Source organism: Egretta garzetta, unplaced genomic scaffold (genome assembly GCF_000687185.1).
Source record: "Egretta garzetta isolate BGI_Z169 unplaced genomic scaffold, ASM68718v1 scaffold197, whole genome shotgun sequence".
Classification (NCBI taxonomy): domain Eukaryota; kingdom Metazoa; phylum Chordata; class Aves; order Pelecaniformes; family Ardeidae; genus Egretta; species Egretta garzetta.
Genome location: NW_009260274.1, coordinates 958,031 through 969,246, shown reverse-complemented (window position 1 = coordinate 969,246; position 11,216 = coordinate 958,031). Strand labels below are relative to the sequence as shown.

Genomic DNA, 11,216 nt, shown 5'->3' with positions numbered 1-11,216 from the left:
CGTGCGCGCCGCGCTGCGGGACCCCCAGGGCGCAACCCGCGGGGAGGTCGGGGGCTGGTGGCGCAACAGGGCACGAAAACCAAGATTTGAAAACCTGAGGAATTGTATATAGCCAGGTGGCACACGCCCGCCTTGCCTTGCATCGCAGCGTGGTGGCCAAAACCGTTGGTGGTTTCCTGATGTGCTTTCATGCCCTCACCAGAATTTCGCTTCCTTTTTCCACTGCCGTACTTGGTGCAGCAGCCCGGCCGCCAGCCTCACCCGCGGCCCCGCCACCGCAAAGGGTGGGGGGCGAGGGGAGGGGAACGAGCCTGTTGGCGATGACCCTCCCTGGGGCTTGAGTTCCCCTGCTTAAGGTCACCTCTTCCTTTTCTTTATGGGGCTTTGGGTTTGGTGGTTTTTTTGTTGTTTTTTGCCTCTGTCTGTGGAACTGTCAATTGCTTCTCAGCAGGGAATTCTTGCTATTATTTATTCTTGATTACATCAGCCAAGGGTACCTTCACTATTTCTCCTTGACCCCATCCGCTCCATGAGAAGGGACTTTGGAGCAGCAGAATTACTGTCTAAGTGTAATTTTTTTTTTTTTTAAAGCTCTCTGTTGCAAGAGTTAAATATGGGTAGTATTCTGTGCAGACTAACCTCTTGCATCCAGCACTTCTGGCCTCTTCCATTCCTAGGATGCATCTGGTTAGAGCACTGAAGTGTCCAGAACCAACAATATTTCTGGGAATAGCCATGATCTTTCTTTTCCCTTTCATCCCCTGTCCTTAGTTACAAGATCTTACCCCTTAGAGAAAGACAAAGGAAGTTTTTTCACTTGTTCTTATTTGCTGTATATTATATACATTTAAAAACTTTTTCCATCTGGTTTTCAAGAAGTTTGCCTATCTGTGATGATGGAGACCGTTCAGGCAACTCTTAACATACTGTCATATAGAGTGAGCTTTTGCAGAGGAGCTAACATCTATTTTCTTTTCTTTTTTCTAGCTGTCCTCCGGGTTAATCATTGAATTTTCTGATAATGGCACGGATGAGGTTGGTTCAGGTGACTATGGAGACTACGGAGAGCCATGCTTTCAGCATGAGAATGCCGACTTCAACCGGATCTTCTTGCCAACAATCTACTCCATCATCTTCCTAACGGGAATAATCGGCAATGGATTGGTTATTGTTGTTATGGGCTACCAGAAGAAGCAAAGAAGCATGACTGATAAATACAGGCTGCACCTCTCCGTGGCTGACCTCCTTTTCGTCATCACCTTGCCTTTCTGGTCTGTGGATGCGGCCATAAGCTGGTACTTTGGGAATGTTCTGTGTAAGGCGGTTCATGTCATTTACACAGTCAACCTCTATAGCAGTGTCTTGATTTTGGCCTTTATAAGTTTAGATCGTTACCTGGCAATAGTCCATGCTACCAACAGCCAGCGACCACGAAAGCTGCTGGCTGAGAAGGTGGTGTATATAGGCGTATGGCTACCAGCTGTGCTTTTGACAGTGCCCGATATAATTTTTGCCAGTACTAGTGAAGTAGAAGGAAAGTACCTATGTGATCGCATGTACCCTCATGAAAACTGGCTGATTTCTTTCAGATTTCAGCATATCTTGGTGGGACTTGTCTTGCCTGGTCTAATAATCCTGACTTGCTACTGTATTATAATATCTAAGCTGTCACATTCAAAAGGCCACCAGAAGCGCAAAGCCTTGAAGACAACGGTCATCCTCATCCTTGCCTTCTTTGCCTGCTGGCTGCCATATTATATCGGCATCAGCATTGACACGTTCATCTTGCTCGGAGTCATCAGGCATCGTTGCAGCTTGGAGACGATCGTGCATAAGTGGATCTCCATTACCGAAGCTCTGGCATTCTTCCACTGTTGCCTGAATCCCATTCTGTACGCCTTCCTGGGTGCCAAATTCAAAACATCAGCACAAAATGCCTTGACATCAGTTAGCAGAGGATCAAGCCTCAAGATTCTTTCAAAAAGCAAACGTGGGGGACATTCTTCTGTTTCTACAGAGTCCGAGTCTTCCAGTTTCCACTCCAGCTAACGCTGCTCCTTGCCATCGTTTTATAAACAGACACTTTAAAGTTGCGCAAGGTTTCAGAAAAACAAGACTGACCATAATGTACAGATTTATTTACAGTTGGAATTTTATATGGTTTCTTTTAGTCTCTGTGAAGTTTAATTGACTTATTTATATAAAAAAACTTTGGTATTGATGACAAACTGTCTAGGCAGGTCCTGTGGACAAGTGGTTAGTTCACAAGTTTTAGTGCTTGTCTGTATGTATAGATATGTGAACTAAACGCTTCTGGATTGTAGCAAAGTGACTGTTAAAAAAAGTTTAGAAAATATTTCTCTGTTGTTTATATGTAAATGTTTTCAGTGTTGCTGTTAAATTCTTAAAAATTTGGCTGGAGATTTTTACCTGACTACAAGATGTTTGGTTTACAATAGCTTAACTCTGCTGTAGAAATGGCACTTATAACCAAAGCCTCCTCTGTTATATCCTAGGGGTTTTTTCCCCATTCTCAGTAATTGATGGTTTGCAAAATTTTCTGTTTGAGGTAAATAAAAGTATACGACAAAAAGTTATTTTGAGTGGTATTTTTATTTCTGGTTAAATGTTTTAATCAATGCTTTTATTTACAATTCTCAGTGCACAATAATTTCTTTGAAAATTGCATGGTTCTTGTATGAAAAGCAGGAAAATGAGTTTCAGTACATATTGATTATTCACTTGACACCTCTGAGTTCTAAGTCATTTGGTTTTTTTCGCCAGAATACATTTACTGCAGTTAACATTATCTTTAGAATGACTTAAAACTATCACTTTAAAGAAAGAACTTTTTGAGGGCAAAATATCTACCAGTGAAACCCGATCTATTTAAGCAATTGCTAAAGTTTACAGCCTCTTAGGAGTCAAACTAAGATTACCGCATGTGACTAACCATTATACCATGCGTATAAAGTCAACCCTACATTTCTTCTGCCTTTTGCTGTTCTTCTAAATTTAGTTTCACATGTTAGTAGTAATCACAAGTAGTTGAATCAAAGCCATTTTGCTATTTGACATTGTATTTGGACTAGAAATGAAGTTATCGGTGTATCTCCTTTGTGGAAGGTAAGTGTTGTTTCTCTGTGGAGCTTTCCCTATCCTGTCTACATCCAGATTTTCTTAAGATAATATAGAATCTTAACGTTCTTTTTAAAAATCCAGAATGTGTACAAGCTCTTCTTAAAAATATTTTTTAGTAGGAATCAGCCAGACTATAGAATTTTGAATAATTATTGTTGAAATCTTACTTCTCTAAGTTATAACTTTTATCTTGATGTTAGTAGAGTGCATTCAAAAGTAATGAATACCCAAGAGGACAGTCATTGAGAATATCTGTCTGTTCCTACATTAAAAAAACAAACAACTGTTACTGATCTATAAATAATTAACAGTTTGGAACTCAAAAAAGCAAAAAAATAAACGATACCTACTAGTCATACAACTGAAACAAGCAACATGATATTACCCACAAAGAAGATGTTTTCATAAGCACAGCAGCCTAGTGATTTTGTGGAGCATGTACCACTACGCTAAACTATACATTAAATTGCATGTTTTAATTTAGATATTTTCATATATAGAAGACCTTTCTGTTTTCAACTTCCCTCCTCTCCAGTCAGGAGGCTGCAACCTTGGCTGCATCCTGCACACTTTTTCCTTTGCAATGACGGTAGTAGTCATCTGATTCTATGTTGAGCTGATTCAGTTTGCTGAACCAGCACAAAACTAAGCCAGCAGAAAAAAAATAATTTTCCAGCAATTTAGTGAATTGAATGAGTTCAGTGAGGAATCCAACAAGCACTACAAAAGTGCAAGACCTTGTAAGCTGGAGCCAGGCACAGGGAGAGAAAAGTGAGATAAAAGAGTAAGTATGTCCCCCCTTTTAGCAGCTAAACTTTTGGATCAGCTAACTCTAATGTGTATCTTCACTTAACATGAATTAAGAACAGAAAAGATGCATCCTCAAGAAACAAAAGGTCTCACTTTCATCAAGTTGTTCCTTGTTAACAGAGTTGAGAAATGAGGAAAACGTGGTATAGGAGCAGAACTTCTTAAATGGTTTATTTTCGTTGCTCGTTTGTGTGTTTTCTTAATTTAGTGAGGGTTTCCCCGTGAAGAATTCGTTGTTCTAAATGATTCTCATTTTCACCCCAGCCCAATCAATCACTGTGATTTAATTGCACTTATAAAATACTTACTGGCTATCAACACGTTGCTGCTTATTTGTTGAGGAAATGTTTAGAGCCCTCTAGCATTAATTTAGATTATTCCCATTATACTTCCGTCAGCCAACTGTTACCTCAAACAGAGTTAGCAGAAAAGAGGGTGCAAGACAGAATAAACTCAGCAGTCTATGTTAGTGCCAAAGACCTCTAAAAGGACACTGAACAACAAAAAGCATTTGTGTAGAAAATAAATTAGCAAAATTAAAACATAACCCATGCCCCAGAGGGATGAGAGCTACATTAGTTTTACAAAAGTGCTGTGGTTTTAAATAGAATTAGTGAAACTATGGACAGAAGAACATCTTGAAAAGGAGTTGCAAGATCATTGGGGTTTTGCTCCAGTGAGGAAAATGCATCAAAAGCACATGTATTTAGTTTTAAATAACTTTCTATATCTATAAATATGAATATAACAAACATTTGTACTGTTTACAGAGCAAATATTTGCAAATTGAAGGAAGTTGTCATGAGGAAACATAGTAAGGAATTATGAATCCAGTTCTGTCCTTTTACCTCTGAGTAAGTCAGAGAAAATCAGGCAAATTTCTCTCAAAGCCACTGAGCTATTCCAAATATACTATGTTGGTAAAAAATATGAATTTATTCCCGTTTAAAGCAAAATCACCTTTAAGCTGATTTTTGTTGAGACTGTGACTTTTTTACCTCTTTGTGAACCCAAAGTAGTCCCCGTAAATGCAGTGACAAAGGTGGATAGACCTAATTTTGTAATTTACAGATTGGACAAGTCCACATTTCCAAAGTTTTCAATGAGACTTTCCAAGTCTTTTTCCAAATTATTCCTCTCTAGTATACAGAATAATCATAATGACATTCTTCAAGACATACACAGTGCATAGGCTCAGCATTTTCTTGATGTCATAGAATAATAGTTGTGCCCAAGTAATTTCAAACATACAACTCAAGATACAGAACAGAAAACAAATGTGAGTACTGGTAAGTATTGGTTACAAACCAGTTAAAAATGTTACATGGTAATTTAAAAGATTTATTATGTATTTACAAAGACTCTATCCACAGAATTCAGTCACTAAGTATTTTGCCATGGTTGTTACAATGTGCTAACAGCAATGCTGGACTAAAACACGGATATTCACCTAATACTATAATGCACACGTTTTGAGTGCTTAAGATTAGTTAGAAATCCTTTGGATCATGCAAGGCTAAACCGAGAACAGAACATGGACGTGAACGTACTTTTGCTTCCTCTGAAATGCTGGTTGGATTAGAATACTTAAAGCACAGTATTGGAATAGAATACTTAAAGCAGTGGGATAAGATTACACTATAATCCATTATTTGTATGGTATATTTTTACTCTCTCTAAACAGGTTGTACAGAGCCCACATTAGAGGACCATGCGGAAAGATAAGTGGTGGTGGCGAGGGTGTCAGAGCTGATGTATGCAGTGACTAAGGTGGAGTTTCTTGTTTTTTCTTGGCTAGTCTTATGACACAATCATTACACAGGGGGTTCAACTTCTATGCATATACATAAATCAAAACAAAATCACCACGAAAATAAAAAGGAAGTAGCAGTAATAACATGGAGCCATTCATACAAGTGAATGGCCTATCTTGCGATGGTTGAGCTCTAGCTGGACAATGTACAAAGTGACCACCTCTAGATGTTTGGTTGAAAAGGCCATTTTTTATATTGTTTGGGAAAGGAAACAGCATAACGAGGAAGTACTTCCTTGATCCAGGCATGCCTCCAAAATCCCCTAACAATGGAGTATTCTCATATTCTCATAGTGCTGAAACTTAGGAAACACTTAAGCAGATAGGGCACCAGAGTTTTTGCTCAAAGGATGCCACTCCCTCACTTTATGTTTTGAAAGAGCTATACAGACTCTTTTTCACAGCCATAAATCACATGCCAATTGAAATTACATAAGCACTGGGATTATTTCTTAAAAAGAAGGCACAGATTTCTTAAAATCTTTTCTCTTTAGGCAATAAATATTCTGTCACTCTTGATTTTCTCTGAAAATCTTTCATCTTTAACAGGATGAAGTTTAAAGATCATTTGTTTTAACATCAACTCTGTTACTATCTTCCCACCATTCTATTTCTAACAGGACATACAATAAAACAATGCTATTCCTATTGTTTTTGAAAACATATTTTAATAGCAGTTGATTTTAAGCATGCTTTGTGTTTATTTATATATACTTTTAACATGAATGTATCTACATATATATATCAATGTAGATTATAGGCACCATTTTCAATTGTTGATACAAGTGATCCAGGCTCCTGCACAGTTACTACTGACTTCAGAGGCATCAGGATTCATTACAGATGTAGCAGGTATTGATTAAAATTACTATATTCTTAAAAGGATGGGCAAACTCCCACTGAATTCAGAGACAGCAGGGTACCTAAAGAATTATGCTTCCTAAAGTGTATACTGTTATAGCTCAAATCAATTACCAATGAAGATTACAAGTTCCTCTGATTTCAGCTGCAGTCAGAGATCTACAAGAAATTAAATCTTTCAGTATGGAGCAGGTGGAATTGTTCTGCTGAACATAACCAAAATACATTTTCAGCAAAATGGTCTTCTCCTACTGAAGGCACGCAAGCTTTGCATACCCAGCTATCAACAGCCTGACAGTAATTTCTCTTCAGTGGCATAGTTTTTGAAAGAAATAGGTCAACATTTAAAATATCTTTTGAAATTTACACCAGGAACAAATTCTCACCACACAAACATGTCAAACTAGAGTAGGAATTCTGAGGGATTTTTTTCAAGTGTTACATTGTGAAGAGTTCTTTGACTTTTGTTTGGGTTTGGGTTTGGTTTGGATTTTTTTGATGTTGATGCTGCCTTTTGTTTCTACTATCCTTTCTCTTCTCACAGTTTCTATTCTACTTGACTTTTCCTTTAAAAATATACCTTTATAGAATTTTTAATGGCTCTGTTCTGTTAAGACTACACACAATATCCTGGACAAGTAAGAAAAAGTAAAGAGAAACTGTTCAGTTAAAAAATACAGCCTTCACAACAGTTTCTGTGTCTTCTCACATGCATTTCCCTTCCAACATCTGCTTTTCTTTAGCCAAAAGATAAATTACTTCTATATCGTATGAAAAGTTTAACTCAAAGCTTGGTTTTATTCTCAAGTTTCTTAAAGTGCAATCACAGCACACAGTTGTTTACTTTCTTGGTTCTCTCCTATCCAGCACTCTGTAATCCAGCAGATCTCCCAAAGAGAGGTCTGGGTAAGAAAAGCTGAGGGGGCCCGTTACCTGTTTGCCAGTGTCATCACTGATGCCAACACAGCTACAAGAACATGGGCTGTCTGTAAACTTGCTCTCACTACTGATGCACTCTGCAAGGCTACAGTAACACTGGATAAGTATCACCAGTAATATTCCTAATGCATCACCTTGCCAAAAGTGAGCGTGACACTCCTCAACGGACAAAATAAACCTGAAAAGTTAGAATAGAACATCTTTCCTCAATTCTCCTTCCACGATGACTCAGTCTTGTATTGGACACCCCAATTGCCACCTCTCTTATGGTTACTCCTTCTCAATACTGCCCCCTCTTAGGCTAATAATTTGCTTTCTTTTCCTTAGGAAAAATATCTAATATTTAAAATATCTTTAGAAATACTCATTCTGCCAAGTCTGTCTATATGAGTTCACCAAAGAGAGAAATGTTGGTAGGCTTGATAGTAGAAGATGGAACTGGGACCTCAGTTTCCACAGATCAGCTCTGTCTCTCAAATCTTTGGCAAGTAAGGGGTTTTGAGACATGATTTAACGTGACAGCAATAGACGACAGATCAGCTCTGTCTCTCAAATCTTTGGCAAGGGTTTTTGAGACATGTTTTAACATGACAGCAATAGACATGTCTTGTCAATATTAGGTTTATTGCAAGCCTGAAATCTATTATTCCTGCTCTTTGTGGGAGGAATTACATCTCTTATACAAGTGTTAAGTGCACTGTTGGAACTCAGTGCAGGAAGGCATCCGTAAGAGAAGCTAGAGTCTCTACGATGAATAAAAGGGAAGAAGGGATTATTGTACAAGGGCATGGTTTCATGTGAGATTTAACTTGACAGCAATGAGTTCCTGCCCTCCCTTACACGTTAGTATTTACTACCTTCCTTTCCATGGCCTTTCAGGTCATGTCCCACACCCCCCTTTGCTTGCTCTCTTTCTCCCCAATCCCATCGTGGTAATTGTTTATCAGTGCTACCCTGCATGCAACTGGGCTCCAATAACACACTGACACAAGGCAACTGAGCGGATCTACTAATCAGCAGGACCAAAAAGAATAGTCTCACACCTCACAGTCCCCTTTCTTCTCTCCTTTGCTCTTAACTATGCATACCCCTCAACCTCTGTTGCTCATGTGACTCCTTGGCAGCCAGTTCAGCGCTTGAAGATTGGAGTTTCACAGGAATTTGAAGCAGTCTGACTTCCTCTGCCGGGAAGGTCTTCAGCCTCCCTCTCTCCCTCTCTCTACTCCCTTCCTCTTCTAATCCTTTCATTTGATATCTTCAATACTCTCTGATTCTTAGTCCTGTGGACCTGCTTCCTGCTGTGCATTATCCATTGAATGTCACACTTCTTTTGAGCAGACTGAACTGACTAAACAGATAGACAGTATCTATTTTTTTGCTAATTTATTTTATACCATTTTAATTAAGTTAGCCAGCTCAGAAAGAAGGCTGACTACATCCAAGGTAAAAAAACAAGCAGTCAGGCACATGGCTCAGCAGAGAAAGAAAAGTTATAACACAGACTTTTTTGCACTTTTTTTTTCAGCAGCAATGAGCTCCGAATTTGGCTCCCTGTATTTGTGTAGCTCATCAGCCACAGAAAATGAACCAACAAAATAAAGTAAATAGATTCCAGCCAGCATAGTGAACTGAATTGGCTCACTAAGAAGTCAAAAGCCGGAGCAATTGCCAGAGTGAGGGTGCAATCACCCACCTGGGAGCTCTGGGGGGAGCAAAGAAGTAGGACCCTGTCTTTTGGGAGCAGCAAGCTGTTAGACTGGTTTAGCTATCTTGTCAAAACTTCCTTAAGCAAGCAGCCAAACGGTTAAACAAACATAAACCAGTTCTCAAGAAGAGGGTAAGAGGTTGAAAAGGTATGGAGAGAATAGATGTCCCTCTTTAAGGGAAGTGAGCCCTGCTTCCTCCACAACTAAAATGTGACTACCTGTTGACTACATGACCATGGTCCTGCAGAGGACTTTTCCCTGAAACAAGGCTCAAGAAAGAGGTCTTGAATAGCGGTATTTTAAACTAGAGAGATCTGTAATAGCGTGATTAATCATGTTCTTGATTATAATCTATATTCTTCATCAGATTTAATGTGACTATTTGTTAAGACACACTGTAAATTTACATTCATATATATAGTCCACAGGACTTTTTGAATGTGATGGATGTTTGTACAACTTTAAAAAGCAGAATCCTTGAAAAGTAGAGAGCAGATTTTCTCCTATGTAATAACCACTAAATTTTAACACAGCTTCCTATTAAAAAGAAACAACAAAACATTTAGTTTAAGTATTATGCTGTGACTCTCCTTATAATTACCTATCAACTAAGGAAAGAAGAAATTGTCTGCTTAGGAAAAAACATTTTGCCTCAAATGCAAACTTAGTTCCACTGAAGAAATGTAGTCGCCCAGTTATGTCGAAGCCAAACTAAATATGCTCAGATTGTGCAGTCTGAATGTGTGGAGCTGCATGACTCTTTCAATACTCTGCAATGAAGGGAAGAGCCTGGCAACCACATGAATATTCAGCGTCATGCACACCAATCCAACAGTCTAACCATACTTCAGCCAGAGAATAAACAGCCAACAGAGCCACCAGTCCTTGAATCCACTCATTCTTGCTTCTTCCTACAAGCTAATATGGAGGGATTATAAAGAAACTTTGCCCCATCATCAAGCACTTTGTGAGGACTCTGTAATAAAAACTGTGACAGATGAAGGATACAAGATCCTTTGCCAGTGATATTTAAGAACCACTCTGCTACCGAGGTGTTTGAAAGAGATCCTGTTCATTCATTCACGAGTTTCAGTAACAATTAAAAATCAGAACAAAGATTTTTGTATCTCTTTAGAATACTTTCAGTTTCTAAAGGCATTCCATTTTAAAATCCTCTGTTCTTAGTACCACACACTTTACTCTACACATACTCTTTCAGCTGCTGGCCAAACTGGGGCCCATTATGTCCTCTATGTAAGCCATGTCCTGCAAGAAAAATGAAGGAGCAATGTACTTGAACTGGAATATAGTGTTGAAATGCTGAGGTTATGCTGACTGAGCTGACAGTGGTACAGTTTGGTGGTATTAACTGAGTTCAGAAATAAACGCAGCCTGTGATTACCTGTCCCTTTATCCATCCTGACTGTCCCAACCACTGGGCTATAGAATTAGTCTCTCTCTGACTCAGTGAATATTTATTTATGCAAAGTTAAACATTTTCAAAAGGACTGACAAGACAGAAGCACCCCACCAAATACAATAGCGTGGTGATTAAGCACCCTCCCAGGAGAGAGTGCACTCTCTTAGACTGCAAGGAAACCCGAGCTTTTGCACTGATTTCCCTTGACAAGGGATGGGTTTTTTTGCAAGAGGGCTCCTCCTCCTGCTCTTCAATGTTTTGTATAGTGTGCATTTTAAAAAGCACCTATAGGAGAAAGCACTGTCCTTTAGAAAAAGCTGAGAAGTGCTTTGTCGATGACTGCTGCTGGGGATTAGGCAGATCATACTTTGTAGTTTGACACTATCAAGTCTGAAATGGTTCTATGCATTAGCAGCAGTAGATATTTAGGTACTTAGGTCTGTTAGAAATCAACAAAAGCTTTTTAAGATTTATGTTTAGATTTAAGTGTCCACATCATTTCTAGAAATGTAAATTTGTCTTGTAA

General features: G+C 38.8%; 1 protein-coding gene across 1 annotated transcript in view; it reads left to right on the top strand.

The window, feature by feature from the left end:
* The window catches only part of CXCR4 (C-X-C motif chemokine receptor 4), a 72,136-nt gene extending 69,573 nt beyond the window's left edge, over nucleotides 1-2,563 (top strand). The window contains exon 5 of the mRNA XM_009642469.2: nucleotides 988-2,563. Coding sequence (XP_009640764.1) covers nucleotides 988-2,049 — 1,062 coding nt within the window. The 3' untranslated portion in view covers nucleotides 2,050-2,563. The remainder of the gene's footprint in view (nucleotides 1-987) is intronic.
* The last annotated feature ends 8,653 nt before the right edge of the window (nucleotides 2,564-11,216 follow it).